At 39.6% G+C, this 18,073-nt stretch overlaps 1 protein-coding gene across 16 annotated transcripts in view; it reads right to left on the minus strand.

Annotated features, from left to right (window-relative positions):
- Positions 1-348: 348 nt before the first annotated feature.
- FAS (Fas cell surface death receptor) overlaps positions 349-18,073 on the minus strand; it is a 35,467-nt gene continuing 17,742 nt past the window's right edge. For 3 of the 16 annotated variants that reach the window (XM_073794209.1, XM_073794216.1, XM_073794217.1), the window contains exons 3-10: positions 16,930-17,067; positions 15,764-15,872; positions 13,981-14,039; positions 13,750-13,836; positions 12,488-12,549; positions 11,407-11,431; positions 6,684-10,673; positions 4,543-5,075 (exon numbers count right to left, since the gene is read on the minus strand). In XM_073794209.1, coding sequence (XP_073650310.1) covers positions 10,342-10,673; positions 11,407-11,431; positions 12,488-12,549; positions 13,750-13,836; positions 13,981-14,039; positions 15,764-15,872; positions 16,930-17,067 — 812 coding nt within the window. In that variant the 3' untranslated portion in view covers positions 4,543-5,075; positions 6,684-10,341. Of the gene's footprint in view, positions 850-4,542; positions 5,076-6,683; positions 10,674-11,406; positions 11,432-12,487; positions 12,550-13,749; positions 13,837-13,980; positions 14,040-15,763; positions 15,873-16,929; positions 17,068-18,073 lie in introns of those variants that run through there. The other 13 variants (XM_073794212.1, XM_073794213.1, XM_073794214.1 and 10 more) reach the window with 13 other exon arrangements.

Below are 18,073 nucleotides of genomic sequence, written 5' to 3' on the forward strand. Positions count from 1 at the left end.
AGCCAGTCACAAAAGGTAACATATTGCATGATTCCATTGACATCCAAGGTCCAGAATATAGAGACAGAAAGTAGATTAGTGGTTACCTAGGGCTGGAGGTGGGGAAATGTGGACTCATTGGTAATGGGTATGGGTTTTTTTTGGTGAGGTGATGAAAATGTTCTAAATTTAGATTATAGTGATGGCTGCACAATTCCATGAATATTTTAAAAACTACTGAACTACACACTTTATTTTTTTTAACATCTTTATTGGAGTATAATTGCTTTACAGTGGTGTGTTAGTTTCTGCTTTATAACAAAGTGAATCAGTTTTACATATACATATATCCCCATATCCCCTCCTTCTTGTGTCTCCCTCCCACCCTCCCTGAACTATACACTTTAAATGGGTGAATTGTACAGGGGTGTTGAGGAGGTGGAGGGAACAGTTAACTTCTCTGAGCTTCAGTTTCGTCATTTGTAAAATACTTAGTCCATACGTTTTTTTGTTTTTTTTGTTTTGCGGTACTTGGGCCTCTCACTGCCGTGGCCTCTCCCGTTGCGGAGCACAGGCTCCGGACGTGCAGGCTCAGCGGCCATGGCTCACGGGCCCAGCCGCTCCGCGGCATGTGGGATCTTCCCGGGCTGGGGCACGAACCCGTGTCCCCTGCATCGGCAGGCGGACTCTCAACCACTGCGCCACCAGGGAAGCCCCCAGTCCATACGTTTTTGTTGGAGTGAAGTGAAATGCCTGATGAGCATCTTGCCCTTGAGAAGTGCACGGCAATCGATACTCTTCAAGGAGGTGATTTGTAATCCATTTTCAGCGTGGATTTTAGAGACGATGATGAACAGGATGGGCTGTTTCCTAGACAAATTTACACGCAACCTCAATTTAATACATAATTTTAGAGGATTCAAGGCTCCTTGAAGCCCATCTACAGGTCCTCTAGGTCAGTATTTCTCAGGGGGTCTTCACTGGAATTCACTAATGGGGAACCGCGTTAGGAATTCAGATGTCAGCTCTGCTCCTCTGCATTAGAATCTACACGAGAACAGTCCTCTACGTTTTAAACTTACCCCACAAGGTGATTCATGTGCCCTCATTACCATACAGATTAAATGACCACAGTCAATATGTCCTGCCTGACATTTTGGGTTATTTGCAGGAATAAGAGAATGCAGCCCACGTGCACTCAGAATGTACTTTTATGTGATTGGCTTGTCTTTCCCACAAGACAGCAAGCTCCCGAGTACTGGAAACTCTGCCCAGTAGCCTCCTTCACAGACCCACCCAGCAAAGGTGTTGTGACCTGAGTGAGTTCGTCACAAAGAAGGCTCACTGCCTGGTGTTACAGGAAAATTAGCCCCGTGTGATGGCTTCAATTAGGGTCCAGCAGACACTGTCATTATTTGAGTTTGTAATACCTATTTTGCAATCCAATTCTCGGAAACATAAAACATCTGAGATTTCCTAAGTTTCTCTATGAACATCAAATAGCTCCTTATTTAGTAAAAGTTACAAAGTCAAAGATACAAAATCAGCAGAGATTAAACCAGCTTTTGATTTGATTGTGCTTAAACCTAACTTTCAACAAAAGTGTATGTACTTTATCTGCATAGGAAATGCCTTAAAAAATAACTTTTGTTTCATATATGTGTGTGTGTGCAAAAGAATAATCCCACATCATTCCAATGCTCACTGCCCGGAGGTAATCATGTTTTAATTTTTCATGAATATCTGTTCATATCTATATAGAGATACATTTAGATATGGAAAAATACACAGTCTGACATCATTTCCTTGAGAAGCCCTTCCCTAATCTTCTAGCCCCATCCCAGTCTAGATTAGGTTTCCCTGTTACACCAATTCATAGCACCTGTACTTTTTTCTTGATATCCATCATTAGAGAAGAAATTATTTAGTTAATTAGTATAGATGTTTTCTGCTATATATTTCCCCCATGAGATAAACTCAAGAATATATATATATTCCTGAAATATATATATTTCTTGAGTTAACAAGGGGTAATATTAAAGGTCTGTGTGTATGTGTGTGTTTCTAAAGCCAGTTAGCTGCCATCTCAAACATTTTGTCAGGAGCAATCATGAAAGCATCACATGGAAACGAAGAATGCTACTATAGCTCTCATCAGGAACCACTGCCTCTGGTAGACTTGAAACAGAATAGGGAATTCACACATACACACACACTCTCACACACACACACACACACACACACAGAGTTTGTGAAAAGCGGTATGAGGCATAGAGGATACCTGGCTGAATTGAGCCTGGTCTGGTCATCTTTACTGAGTGTCACTGAGAGCCTTCTCTAGGTGGGGGCAGGCACCCTCTCATCTAACTCTAAATCTTATGTCAGACCCATGTTGGTTTTCAATGAAAGTTCATTAGGCTTCTGGTGAGGGTACTAAGAGTTCCAGGAAATGACACTGCTCATTATTTTAGAACTTTCTCTAGAGTATAAAAACTCAGTCTCAGTTGTCAGCAGAAAGATGTATAAAGTTGTACAAAGCTTTATCTTCTTAAAGCCTCAGTTTCTTCATCCTTAAAATGGGTGTAATAATACCTACCTCAAAGTCTGGGAATAATATGCATTGATGGAGTTAAAACTGAAAAGGATTCTTGAGGGGCCCATTGATATTTCTCCATAAATAGAAGAGTAAGACTACCTCGAAGCTCTCCACATCTGAGACCCTCCATCCTCACTCCCTGCAGGAAAACATTTCACTGAACTTCCCTACTGAAACATTTGCTCTTATTGACAGTAAGGGCAGAAATTGAGGTAAGGCTATGAAATGATCTATCAAAGCTATTACCATTGTCACCTTATTCCGGATTTTTAAAAAAAAATTTTTTACTGGAGTATAGTTGATTTACAATGTTGTGTTAGTTTCAGGTGTTATTCTAGATCTTTACCCAAAGAAAACTCGCCCTAGAAAATAGAAGTCTGACAATCATTGTATATGTCACCTTCTGAAGCTGAAGAAATCAGAAAAGCCTTTGATTGTTACTATCAGATAAGAACTAGCTGGCATTACACTTCCTTTTCTGACTGTGCAGAATTAAAATATGCAGCTTCACTTGAATGTTTTTGGAAATACTGCTTCACGAAAAAGCTGGATATAAAAGACCACACATTATATGTTTCCATTTATATGAAATGTCCAGAAAAGTTAAATCCTTAGAGACAGAAATCAGATTGGTGGTTTCCAGGGGCTGGAGGGAGAAGACGGGGAGAAGTGACCCCTTAATGGATACAGGGTTTTCTTTGGGAGTGATGAAACTGTTTTGGAACTAGATAGAGGGGGTGCTTGCACAACACTGCAAATATACTAGATGCCATTGAACTGTACACTTTCAAGTGGGTAATCTTATGTGAATTTCATCTCAATTAAAAACAAAAAGGGAGGGGTGAAGAAAGGGACTTTCCAAATGCTGTGTTCTTAAGAAGTCCTGTCTCAGTGAAAAGATGACTAAGGTGTGAGGCATAGGTCAATCCCTAGAACAGCTGGCAGAGTGAAGAAAATGCCCAAGGGCAGAGTGTACTCTGCACAAGGACTTGGCGGGATGGGGTGTGGAAAGTGCTGCGTTGAGATCCCCCCTCATTTACTGATTCAGGGTTCCACCAATTCAACAAATGGTCCTTACAAAGACCAAGTGCAACCAAGTCCACTTATTGTTAATTGTGTGTCTCCTGTTGTTAGAATCTCAGCTCCAGAGTCTCTGGATATTTTATTAACATTTTAGTGAAAGGCTTAAAATGGTGCTGGCTCAAAAACAGTTGCTCAACAAGGATTTTCTAGAAGACTAAAAATTCTGTAGTTCTGTTTAAGCACGTTCCTTTCTGTAGCAGTGTGAAGTCTGAACAAGGTCCAAGTGAAGCAAAATTCTATAGCCCTTTCGGAAAACTTCGCTATCTCCTGTTGCCTAAGGTGAAACTAGAAACACCCACGTCCAGGTGCTGGGGTTGTCATGTCTGAGCTCTCCCACCCTAGCCCCGCACCCAAGGGGCCAGACTGCATAGCTCTCCTGCTCTGTTCATCCTTTGAGTGGGACCTTCTCTGCTGGGGCAACAGCCCACTGGAGGAGTATCCTTGGAAGAGTAGGGGGGCCGAGGCTTTGCGTAGAAATTGTGAAAATGCTGCCAGTACTGGTCAAAAAATCCTGGTGGTCTGTGATAGTCATAGTGATAGAGCACTCCAGGAGATTCCTGAAACTTCATTGCTAAACTTCCTGCACATCTGCTTCTCTCGGCAGGGTGAAGCCCATGATCCAGCCATTACCAGAAGGCACTGGGTCAGTTATTTGGAAGCAAAGATAAGCCCATGGGAGTCCAAAAGCAAAGCTAAGACAATTCTGTTGAGTCTGTCAAGTCCTGTTACCCAAATATACCCATAAATGGGGTAAAACTTTTAGGGATGCTCTGCAGACTGTCCTAGATCTGATTATCACACAATAAATATTTCCAAATACTTGCTGTGAACATGAAAGGATGAACAAAATGCATATTTCTGCTTTGATTAATCTATGAGGAGAGGGGATTTCATAAAATTTTATTCAAAATAGAAAATAATACGTGCCATTACAAAGGGAGTTAAGAATAACTTCTGTGCCTTAATCTCTCTTTCTACTCGTATGTATTTGTATAATGCGGTTTCTTAAATTACGGTCCAAGGGCCTTCAGCATGATGATTATCAAGGGTGCTTGGTAATATGCACATTCCCAGGCACGGCCCTGGATCTACGGAACATCTCTGGGAGCAAGACCTGGGAAATATGCAGTTTCAAAATTTCCTCAGGTGATTCTTATGCACATTAATAGTTAACAACTCGTTCCATAGTACATTATAATTTATTACACTTGCCCATGTATTTTCTTCTTGTTCCTCTCCAAGTCACAAGAAGGGTAAGCCAGATGTGTCTTTCATCTTCTAAATGAGGAAACAGAAACTTGGAGATGTTCAATTCAAGGCTGTAAGTTAGTTTGTGGCAGAGCCAGAAATTGAACTTGGATTTGCCTGATTCCAGACTGCGTCTTGACCTACTACTCCAGGCTGTGCTTGGCCTCTACTAGAAAAAAAAAAAAAAAGAATCAAAATATGAGATGACTGGGATATGTTTTGGTAGGGATAAGTCTTTTATACAAGGAGGGCAGTTAGTACTAGGAGAAACACTGCCATCTTGTGGCCAACTGAGAGCAAAGTGTAGCCTTGTTATTTATTTATTTTATTTTATTTGAATTAATTAATTAATTAATCCTCTATGTAACTGAAAACAACTTGAGTGCTAGTTGTAACTTAAAAATGTAAAACAAAACAAAACATTGTTTCTGATCATCTAATGACAAAATTGGGGCCTTGGGGTTAATATAGAATTGTAAGTGCACTTCTTGAGGGCCACCCCCTCTCCATCTGACCAAACGGCAGTGACACACAACACATTTTAAAAGAAAAACTAAAAGGCACAGCCAGGCTAAAGAATAAGAAATCCTTCCTTGCTAGAAGAATGGAAAACAACAGCAAGATAATTAATGACCTGGACAGAAGCCAAAGCCTCGTGAGATCAATGCCTGGAAGGAAAGCAGAGTTTGCTCCTGGGTTTAGCCAAGAATAAATGGGCCCACCTGAGGCAGAGGACAAGAGCCAGGCTCCCTTCTTAAAATCGGGGACTGAGGCAGAGCTTTCTGACTGGTGAAAGACAGCTAAACAGAACTTCTGCCAAACACTGCCTGGGACTATGGCTTATATGATGCTGTGGGGCTTGGGATCTGGGAAGACCTAGGCACAACCTCATGACATGGAACTGAGCCAAGCTGCCCCCAGATACATGACTGAATATGTGACAGCCCCAGTGTCACCAAGGGCTGTGAGTTGCAAAACGCATCTGTAAATCCAGGCTCAGAACTGGGGACTCTGAAAGCCCTGGTAAAAGAAGCCACAAAACTACTGGATAGAGGTGAGTGAAGAGAAATAAGAAAAAACCCAAATCTGTTATTCAAGATGAACCTACAGAGCTCAAAAATACAAGAAGAAAATCACACCAGAAAAGCCACACTATAAAATCAGCATGAAATCACTGCAGTTAAGGTTAAGATAACAAAGCAATTCTAAAAGAGACTTTAAAATAACTGTAAGATCCTGAAAGAGATAGATGGTAGAATAAAATCTATTGAACTCTAATAAATTGCCAGTGAAAAACAAGCAGAAATGAAACAGGTACAAGTGAACGTGTGAAAGAAGCCCTTAGAAATGTTAAGAATGAAAAATGTAGACAACAAACTATATACCTCAGTGGATGTAATACTCCAGCCTGATTAGTAAGAAAGAAAAGAGTTAATTTGAAGAGAATGAAGAGGAATTCCCCCAAATGCAATATATAGAGACAATTATACTAAAAAATTTAAAAAGTAGAAGTAAGAGACCTGAAGAATAAGCCAAGAAGCTTCGCCAGATAATACTAAGAGTTTCAAAAGAAACTCTTCTGAAAGAGAAAATAGCTGAGAATTTTCCAGACAGGACAGAAGCTACAGCCCTATCTTACTGATTAAAAATTTACTCTTATTAAATAAGTTCAGTAAAAACAAATCTACATCAAAGCTCGTTGTAGTGAAACAGCAGAACACCAAGGAAAAGGTAGGGGAAACTTTAAAACGTATCAGAATTTAAAAACAAACATTACCTTTGAAGGAATGATATTTAGACCAACAGCAGACATTCCATCAGCAGCGATAAATGTAAGAAGACAGTAGATTAACATTTTCAAAGTGATGAGGGAAAACTGCAAGTATTCTGGCATAAAATTCTATACTCAGATACATTACCTTTCAGGAGCGAGGACGGACAAAATTCTAAGTTGCATTGATTATATACCTTATCCAGACAGCTCTACAGAAACTGATGATTCAATAGCTAAAAAGTTTCTGATCAAATCGACGTTGGGAGAACTCCGTATGCAAACCAATGAGGAAGACCAAGATGTCTGAGTAAGCAAGTCTCACCATATGATCTACGACCTCTTTCTACAAATAACCTTTTTTCTACAGCTCACGGGTGACACTCTTACCCAGGACTAGTCCGCCACAAAGAGGACTAGACCAGGACTAAGGGTGATCTTGAACCAAGGGCCACCTCAAGCTCTGGATCATGGCTGTGATTATTGGGAACAGTCACACTCAAGTGAAACTATGAGGGAAAAAGCCATACCACCAAGTCCCAAGACCTTCTCAACTTCCCTCGTCCTCCCAAAGGAACCTGAAATTCTCGGATTGGAACTTACCAGAATAGGTACAGGATGTTCTCTAACTCAACTTCACCTTGCAAAGTACAAGGTGAAGATACTGTGGATTCTGTTCTAGACCACCGCAATAAAGCAAATATCGCAATAAAGCGAGTCACAAAATTTTTTGGTCGCCCGCTGCATATAAAAGTTATGTTTATACTATACTGCAGTCTATTTAGTGTGTAATAGCGTTATGTCAAAAAAATGTACATACCTTAATTTAAAAATGCTTTAGTGCTAAAAAATTCTAACCATCATCTGAACCTTCAGCAAGTTGTAATTTTTTTTGCAACAGTAACATCAAAGATCACTGATCACAGATCACCATAACAAATATAATCATAATGAGAAAGTCTGAAAGATTGCGAGAATTACCAAAATGTGCATGAAGTAAGCAGATGGAAAAAAAAATGGCGCTGATAGACTTGCTCGATGCAAGGTTGCCACAAAACCTGTTTGTAAAAAACACAGTATCTGTGAAATGCAATAAAGCGAAGCACAATAAAATGAGGTGTGCCTGTAGGACTTCCGCTTCTGGCCGTGAAGATTAACTAGTATCAGACTTGCCCCCCTGCTGTCTAGAACCAGAAAACCAGGTAACAGATAGTGCGGACTATCCCTCAGAGAAGAGAAACTAAGGAGGTGATCTCTATGACCACTCAGCCTTCCTGCCCACAAGCCCTTTCCCGATCCTAGTACAGGAGGAACTCTAAGCAGAGAACAGTCATCTTGTCAAGTTGAGGGGCAGAAGGTTAAGTTTAGGAGGCGGAGGCTGCCAGGCTTTTCGGAACAGAATACTGAAAAGAAGGAAGCTACACAGAAAAAGAGTTCCAGAAATCGGTACAGAGATTCTCTGGAGTCTTTGGATGATACTACGCGCACATGCAGGGATAAGACTCCAAGACCAGCAAAGAACAGCTACGGGTGCTGTAAGCAGAACAATTCCCAAAGCTGACATAGGAGTAGGAGACTGTTGATGCTCCAACCAACCAGAGTGAAGAGATCCCGTTGAAAAGCCGCAGAGAGTACTGGACTTTAGTAGTAGGGCTAAACCAGCCATAGAGTCAAGGTTGCCAGATCTGCCCTAACAAAGATATAGACCTGAACTAACAATGCCGTAACCAGTCCAAACTGAGATGTGCTTGTAAGTATAAATAAAATACAAACCAGATTTTGTGGGCTTTACTATGAAAAAAAAATGTAAATTATATCATTAATAGTTTTTATACTGCTTACATTTGAAATGATAATATTTGGGAAATGATGGGTTAAACAAAATACATTATTAAAATTAAGTTTTAAAAAAGAGAGCTAGTCCAGTGGTCACTATGTAGCCAGAAATGGAAAGTATGCAGGAAGGATTATTTCTAAATCCCCATTTAGCTTTCTTACCAGTAAAACCAACCCTTTGAAATATTTACTTTCTTAACCACACGTTCAGTGCCTGATATATAATCCTGTTATAGTAAATCCTCACATAATAATTAATTATGTGTTTAGGAGAGGGGTATTTTTGAGAGTAACAGCCTATGGAGGAAATTATTTAACTACTAAAGGGCTTTAAAAAGGAAATACCTCCTAAGAGACCAAAGGAAGGATGAAAGATTTATAAACAGGTTACATTTAGCAATAGATGGAAAAAAGAAAACAAAAACAAAAAGCAAGGCCCCACCAAAAAAAGAGATAACCACAGATACCAAAAACATGATTTTAATTAAATAGTTTTACCTATATTTTCTATTTCCAAACATAAGAGGAAAACACCTTCCATCAATGGAAGCTCTTTAGGTAGTTCTGAGTATCTGTCTCAGCTTATAACTGTCTTCAGCTTACAACTATATAAATATTAATAGTATTTATTAACATTCACATTTAGTATAAACTTTCGAAAGTGTTTAATGTAAAAGTAAGGAAGTGGTAGTGGGGAAAGGGGCTTGTTTGTCTAAGAAGCTACAGGAAATAACAAGAGCAATTCCTGAAACCTGACATGATTTCACTTTTGCTCTGTATAAGCTGCCTTTGCATCAAGAGAGAACACATGGGGAGTTACTGAACATTTTGTGGCGGGTGGAGCAAAATAAGAATCTACCTTATCAGCTTTGGTGGTAGACATGGGTTCGTGCTATGCCACAAAGCTACCTTCCGTAAGACCAGTTAGTCTCTCCAAACTAAGCTAGGTGTTTCCAAGGGCAGTCCCAGCTTTGCATGAATCAGTTAAGTGTTTCTTAGGCAGTCCTTCCAAGTCTGGGGGTGCACAGGCCACCAAGACGCACATCAAGGAGAAAATGGAGAGGTGCCAATGATCTAGTAATTCTTTCCTGATCAAAATGTTTTGACACCTGAGAAAGAAGTGGATTATTTTGATCCAAAGTGACAAACAAATATAAAATAGCCAAGCATTATAACTGAGTCTGCATTTTCTATGTGAATTCAAAATTGAAATATTTCACCACGAAATGCCAATAATCTGTGCAAAGACCTTTGAGGTAGAACTTTATTATATTCTACATTCAGATGTATGTGTAAGTTTTCCCTGAGTACGCTCCTCTCAAAACTAAACAAAATTTACAAATATGGTAAAATCTCTAGAATTATCAGTGGAGCTGGGGAGGTCATTTAGAGCCAGTTGATTGTGACAGGACAACAAAAGATCACATCTACTGATTTATGGAATGAGGTCAGCCTGTGGATAGGCATTTGTATTTACATATGGTAATTACATTCATACTTACAGAATCATATGTTAGATACTCGAACATGATCTGAAATCTTTTGTCCTTTGCATACGTTCTTTTTTGCGCACTTGACATGCCCCTGTATTTACTCTTAACTGTGTCTGTCTTCCCAGCTAGATTTTAAACATCCTTGAAGGCAGAACCATGAGATGCTCAACGCCTGTAAACATATTAGCTCTACAAATCTAATAAATGAAAAAAGAAAACACACCCAGTAAAAAAAAAAAGCCAAGCAATATTTATAGCTTGCAGCTACCCAGAACTTATTCGAACATTAATCTTTCTTTAGTATATTCTTAGAACTGAGTTAGTTGTTTTTCACTTTAAGCCAAGCTTTCATTTTCATTTTGCAAGTCTGCATTTTCATGTTCACTAGTAATGTCCTTCTGGACTATATCTTGAATTTTCTCTGCAAGGGCATGAAGTTTGGCTTTTCTGAGACTTTTAATCAAAGTGCAATAAGCATCTTTCTTCCCATGACTTTGATACCAATTACGGAGCAGTTGGACTTTCTGTTCAGCTGTATCTTGGGGATTGTCGTGCTTGATCTCATCTATTTTAGTTTCCTCCATACCATTCTTCCGAACAAATTCTTTAACTTCAGTTATTTTCATTTGTTCAGCAATACTAATGATATGTTTTCCCAAGTCAATGTCTGAAAAATACAGAATAGTCTCTGAAAATTTGTTTTTCTAAACAAAATTCCCACTTCTGAAAACCATGTTTATTTCTCCTCTTACAGTACTTAAGAATATGGGTAAGTCCTAGAGATCTAAAGAGCCAGTCAGGGAAAAACAAAAACAGAAACAACCTTGAGTTCTAATCCCAATTCCTCCTGTGTCCCCATTAATTTGCTCTATTACCTGGGCAAGATACGTAACATCTCTGTGCCTTCTTTTCTCATCTATAAAGTAAGAGGGCTGGAAAAGATCACCTCTAACGTCCGTATGGATTTGATGATCAATGACCCACACATCTAAAAGGCTGGCCAAGAGTTTATATGACCATCTTATCACTGACTCACAGGTCGAAGAACAGAACAGAATAGAATCATGAATGTTGTTACGGAACTAGGATACACCAATAATAACTGAGTCTACAATTCAGATTAGCCTCCGAGTCAATGTAGGCAGGAGCTCTATACTACACCTAACTGCTTGTGAAGGGAAATTAAGCCTTCAGAATACAGCTTCTTATGTTACCTGAGTATTGGTTATACATTTAAACTGCTTAATAAACCCTTTTTGGTGAGCAGGAAGAACTGGAACCTCAAGAAACGGCAAGACCCCACTATATGTTACTGAAATTCACAAAATTATTTAACTCTAAGATTAGCTTGTGACTCCTAAGGAAGCCAACTCGATGAAATAAAATGATAAAAGTTTTACCTGTGAAATTCAGTGGCATCATTTCCTGGGGAGAAAAAAAAATGGAGGGAAGGAGAAAGATAAAATATACTTAGAATACTCTAAATGTAACAGAATACTCTAAACGTAATAAAATACTCTAAATGTATAAATTTAGACTAAGTGACTAAGGAGGATTCTTTCACCATTCAAATTTTTATTCTGAAAGTTTCCAGCCTAACCAGAAACTAAGGAATATTGGCTTTTTTTTTTTTTTTTTAAGGAGGCAAGGAACCTAAGTAATTTGTGGAATGTGCTGAGATTATTCTTTATATAGACTCATGAAAATAGACATAATAACCATAATCATTCTAAAATTTTCTTTACTGTAACTATTCTAATTTTTGACACGACAACATAGTTTAAGTTGAAATGATTTTGTACCACATTGATTTAAAGAACCCTAAGCCTCACTGGCCCCAAATGAGAAAATCATTATTCATCAAGTGAACTGGTTACTCTCCCCAGTGTATCTTTTGCTATATGTGTGTGGGGTTTTTTTTTTTTTTTTGGCCGCTCTGTGTGTGGCTTGTGGGATCTCAGTTCCCCGACCAGGGATTGAATCCTGGCCACGGCAGTGAAAGCCACTAGGCTACCAGGGAACTCCCTCTTTTGCTATTTGAAATGCTTTGATTCCATGTTGTAAAAAGATATGGTGACAGATAAGGTAACAAGTGTCTGGAGAGAGCTGAGTTGTACCTTTACAATGGCTTTAAGTGTTATCTCTGTGCCTGGACTTGGATACGGAATCCCTGCTCTGGTAAAGGATGTCTCTCTGCATTTCTCTTCAGGATAATACCAACATGGAACATGGAAGCTTGGCCACATCCTTTTCTCAACTCCCTTTGTGTAAGTGAGAATTTATTACTAAGAATTAATTCTTGTTATTTGTATAGAAGCTTCTTATCAACTGGGAACCATATCTTAATTCATTTTTGATGCCCCTCTAACCCATGCACACACAGGCATCCTAAATGTTTGTTTTTAAAAAAGTAAAAGTAAAAAGCTGAAGGACTACCTTCTCTATTTTTTTAAGAAGGCTGATGCATGTTTCAACACTTACAGTATTTGAGGCCATAGATTTCTGGTGACCATTCTTTCTATTCCTGCGCCGTCTTTTCACCTCTGAAAGATCCAAGAAATTTCTATCAGACTCAGGTCTCAGCCTTGTAGGAAGCATGTGAGAATATACTCTCAGACTAAGAGAAGTGTGAGAAGAAAGGAGAAACTCATTCATTGAAATTTAAAGCAACCGAGCACCAAAGAGGCAGATTCGTCCTGATTTTGAAAATTCCATCCCACCGAGTCAAGTGGTCTAGAGATATGCCACACCTTAATGGAGCCATCCAGTTACCACACACTGGCCTAGCCTGAAGCTGGCTTTTGACTTATTGTATGGCCATCACCACTCCCTCTCTCTGGCTTGAAGCTGGGCACAGAAGCCATAGGCTATGGAAAGTCGACATCAGTTTGCCATGAAGTGGCATTCAATGCCCCAAAACTCAAGTACACACACTCACAAATAATTCAAATATATATACTCAATAAGTGTATGCCTTGAAGTCAGTATGAGGTGGAAGAAAGAAATCTAGAAGTCTCCAAGCACAATTTAAGTGTTTATATTTTTAGTTAAACAATCTCTAATGGCAAGGCAATCTCTTTATCTTCAGCTGACCTGGAGAAACAGTGATTTGTTCCAACAGAAAAAGAAAAATTGGATGTTTCAGAGTTATTGAAAGTTGGCACCACCATGTGTTGTATGAATGATCTAAAGGGATTTTTCTAGAGTAATTATAAGTATAGCCAATTTTGGTTTACGTGCTGACTTTACTAAGTAACCCTCGCATAAAAGGTATTGCCACAGTATTTTAAATTAAGGTGGAGAAATAATCAAAAAGCATGGAGTCTGGACAAGAGAAAGGAGGCACAGACAGGGGTGAATTTATCAAGTGTCCCCTGCAATGCCTTCGCTCCTTGAATTCTCTTTGTGCATGGGATGATCTCAATGTAGACTGAAGGACTACTTCCGATTCTTGGCCAACTCAGCTACTGCCTAAATACAAATACTCTTGTTCATGGGGAGGGTGGGAACACCCAATCAGTGCCCCAGAATGGTTGCTCAAAAACAGTAGCTGAGAGATAACATCATCTGTTCTTACCAGCTCTCAGGGGTGCATTTAGAAACAGGAATTTAACACCATACCAGAGCTGCCTACCTGGTAGGAGCTTTCTTTCTCCTGGTAGGTAGGAGACAGGAGGGAATTCTTGTGAACAACTACTTCCCAAGTTACTTCAATCTACAGTTTGAACAAAGTAAGAACTTACCCCAGTATATTACTGCAGGTATTGGAATGAGGATCAGGAGGAGCAATAAATTGAGTAAGTTAGATCTGGATCCTGTAAATTGGAACACTGGACATGGTAAATGAACGTAAGCAATTTTTAAGATTAAAACGAAGTACTCTCAAAGAATCAAAAGTTTTGGATTGGCTTTTCTTCATATTTTACAGTGGGGTTGGAAGAAAGGAGAATATAATCATAAAAAGGAATAATTACCTTCTCTGCATTTGGTGTTGCTGGTTGGTGTGCATTTCTCAATGATTCCATGTTCACACCTAGAAAAAAATACAGAGGGAATTCAGAAAGACTGGTGGACTGATTCCTTGATCGTTTTCAATGACACACTATAAATCCAGGGCCATTTTATTCATTTTTGCATTTTTGGCAAACATATTCCCTCAAATATTTCTAAATTAGCATCTACACTGGTGCAAATTCATAACATAATCTGATTGTTTAGATGAAAAATATCCCAAAGAATGACTATGGTTTAAAATGCCTTGAGGTAAAAGAAGGTATTAAAGCATCAACACAGAAGAAAAAGGATGAAATAGACACAAAAATAAAGTTTAATTTGGTCATAAACTGTGCTCTTAAAATCATAAATTTCCAAAAGCAATTTCCAAACTGTCCCATAGAACAATAAAATGGCCAGACAATAGCTACTGCCCAGGCTGCTGCTTAGGGAGTCTACCTAGGTGGTCCTTAAAGGTTACCCATTTTAGCATCAAGTGGTGATTACAGCACTCAAGAGGTTCCTGTGGGATTTTCTTCAGACAGCCAAACACTGACAAATTGTCTGAACTATAACCTGGCTCTGCCTATTACTTAACTAGGTGAGCTTGGGCAAGTCAGTTAACCACCATGAGCCTGTTTTCTCATCAATAACAGGAGATAATATTACTTGCCTCAAAGGGTTACTGTGAACAGAAAATTAAATCAAGATTATGAGGTATTTAGAATTATTATTATCATTATCATTATTTTACTACATTAGTTCCCCTCCCAATCCCCACTTACACTGTCACCATGACCGTACTCTCAGACACTTAGGCTAGAAAGGAGAGTCTAGGTTAACTGCACATAATTTAACATTTTCTAGTAAATAAGAGACATAAGGCATTGTGTCCCTACTTTTCAAGTCTACTAAGTGAACTCCTAAAAATTTCCCAAGGTGAATTACAAGTTTAAGGAGAGGCACATGAATATAATCCTAAATATTTATATTTATACAAAACAACATCTTACAAAGCGAAAGCTGTTTTTACAACACATATTACCCAGTCTGATCTTCACAGAAATTAGGCTGATAAGACAAATGAATATTATCTGCATCTATGAATGAGGAGACTGAAGCTCAGGGAGGTTAAGTGATTTGCTCAAAATCACCCAATTAATCATAAGAAAAGTGAAATCTATAATCAGGTGTTCTATCTTTGGGTCAAAACCAAGCTCTTTTAGCATGAAAGACAGGTCTTTCACGATCTGATCCTGGCTCCTTCTCAGTCTTTCCTACACTCCAGCCAGGTCGTCTGTTCTCCAGAGCTTCCTTTTATCTCTTTGCAGTGGCTGTTCCCCTGCCTGGAATGTCCCTTCCATCCGTGTACACCTGGTAAGGCTCTTTCTTTCCTTCAAGACTCAAGCCATGTGTCATATCTTTACCCATCTCCCCAGGCAGAGTTGAAAGCTTTTCCTATATAATTCAACACCCTGAGTACAAGTCTCTTCTTGCCACGTGGTGTGAACACAATAACCACTGCTTTTCTTGACACTCTCTGCCTCTAGCCTTAGACCTTCAAAGCCTGGCCCGTGGCTGCTCATATCGTTGGCTTGAGCAGCCAGGACAGTACCAAGCACATAGGAGGTGTTCAATAAATGTTTAGATACAGGATGTTTGGGTGAAGAAATGGTTATCTAGTTGCTTGGAGGCTTCCCTTTAGGAAATCATTCTCTCTCAAGATATACCTAGTGTTTTAACCAGAGAAAGACTAAAACTTACGTGGTACAAGGGTTACAGTGTTCGCACAGAGATACGTTACAAAAAAAGTTTGGTTTACATCTGCACTTGGTATTCTGGGTCCGGGTACAGTTTTTTTCCACTTCTAGGCCTAGAAAAACAATTCGCAGACTATTAATTAGAGCAGCTAGTTATAAATGGACAATGAAAAGGATGGGCAGGAGCTGCATAGATTTTTGAGTTCCAGCACTTGTTAGCAGTCACACCATCACACCTTTAGTAACACAACTAGCATTTAAATGCCAAATACGCAACCCCAGGTTGAAAGAGTTGAAATCGTTTAGCAGAGTTTTAAGTAGACAGACAATCCAGCAACCTAGATAACCCCACCTGTACTTAAATGACTCCCTTTTTCTCATCTAGAGCCTGGCTACTCCAAGTATGGCTTAGAGACCAGCAACATCAGCATCACCTGGGAGCTTGTTAGAAATGCAGAGTGTCAGGCCCTGACCCAGGCCTACTCAATCAGACCAATGCCAAAACCCTCACTTAGAGATTCTGATTTTATTGCTCTGAGACGGGACCTAGGTGTTGGCATTTTTCGGAGCTTCCTGTTTGATTCTAATGTACAGCTAGGGTTGAGAAACACTGCTTTAGAGCCTAAATAGGGAGAAGAAAAGCTTTACATCCAGAGAGTTCTTGATGTCTAACAAAACTGGGAATACTTCCGTTTTATTTTAATCTGAACCCTCAAGATAGATTGGGATATCCATGAAAATTCAGGTCCCCAATTGGAATTATCAGGACAAACCAGATCCCCAAAGAAGGGGGAGCAAACCACCCACCTCTTGGGTTCCTCTGTCCTTGTATCTGAAGGAGTCTGAGCTCTTTCTGGCTAAGAACAAAAGCCATTATACAAGCATAAATCAAAGCAGGAAAAAAAAAGTCCCCGCAGTTTTGATTGGAGCTCATGGACCCTGTTCACCATGTTTACGTTTAGTCATTCTCCTACATCTGGGAGAATTGCCTAGACTTGACTCATAAATGTCACTCAGTACCTGGTCCTGCTTCACCCCAGCCAGGCCCATCCTGTCCCTCCTGTATGCTGACATAGTGCCAGAATAGGTCCCAATTTCAGACTGTATTATACATGGTGATACATGCAGTACCATGATTGGTCCCTTTTGATTGTTTATTAAGACACTTACCATGTTCTCCATCACAAACTCTACATCTTCTGCAGTTAAAAGAATGATGGTTCTTGTCTGTGTACTCCACCCCCTCTGCACAGAGTACACATTCTGGTTCACCTCCATCAATTTTGCAATCATCACTTTTCCGTTTGCCTGCCCAAGAAAAAAAATGGAGCAAGTGTTTAAATGCAAGGTAGTCAGGCAACAGCAAGGGAAGTCTGAAGGGATGATAATAAAACAGGAGTGGAGGGGCTAAGCTAATGAAATATAAATATAGTAGGGGAGAAAGTTGTAAAAATCGTGGCAAGAGACAGAATTTCTCCCAAGACAAAAGCTAAAAGAGTCACTAAGGAATATGCCTACAGAAGTAGGATGATTAAAAATAGGAGCATATAAAACAGAGGTTAGAATCATCAAAAAAGCACTAGAAGAGACGCCTTTACCAACTTTGGGGGGAGGAGAAAAGAAGGTTGCTAGGTATATATTCATGGTAGAGATGACTGCCACTGGCCACTGAGGTTACCTAGTTAATTCTTGTTTCTCTGACTTATTTTACTTTCCAAAGTCCACAAATCCTGACAAGGACAGTATTGTTTAAGGAAGAGAACATTTGAAGTTCTAAAGACTTTGGTCAAATATTTAATAGCAACAATATCTTTAACAAAGTGCTTAATCTGGGACTTCCCTGGTGATCCAGTGGTTGAGAATCCACCTTCCAATGCAGGGGATGCAGGTTCGATCCCTGGTCAGGGAACTAAGATCCCACATGCAGTAGGGCAACTAAGCCTGCGTGCCACAACTACTGAGCCTGAGCACTACAACTAGAGAGCCTGCATGCCGCAACCACAGAGCCCTTGTGCTGCAACTACTGAGCCCATGTGCCACAACTAGAGAGAAGTCAGTGCACTGCAACAAAAGATCCCACGTGCCTCAACTAAGACCCAACACAGCCAAATAAAACAAAAGAAAACAAACAAAAATAAGTGCTTAATCTCTCTAAGCCTAACTTCCTCATGCCTATGATGGAGATAATCATACTTCTCTTGCATGGCTAACATTACTGCACAGGACCTGCCTAGTAATTGCTCACAGTTCCCTTTTCACTCCCCTTTCTTTCTATTCCTTTGCCGTTAAGGGACAGAATATGTTATGATGTGCA

Source organism: Tursiops truncatus, chromosome 16 (genome assembly GCF_011762595.2).
Source record: "Tursiops truncatus isolate mTurTru1 chromosome 16, mTurTru1.mat.Y, whole genome shotgun sequence".
NCBI classification, from domain to species: domain Eukaryota; kingdom Metazoa; phylum Chordata; class Mammalia; order Artiodactyla; family Delphinidae; genus Tursiops; species Tursiops truncatus.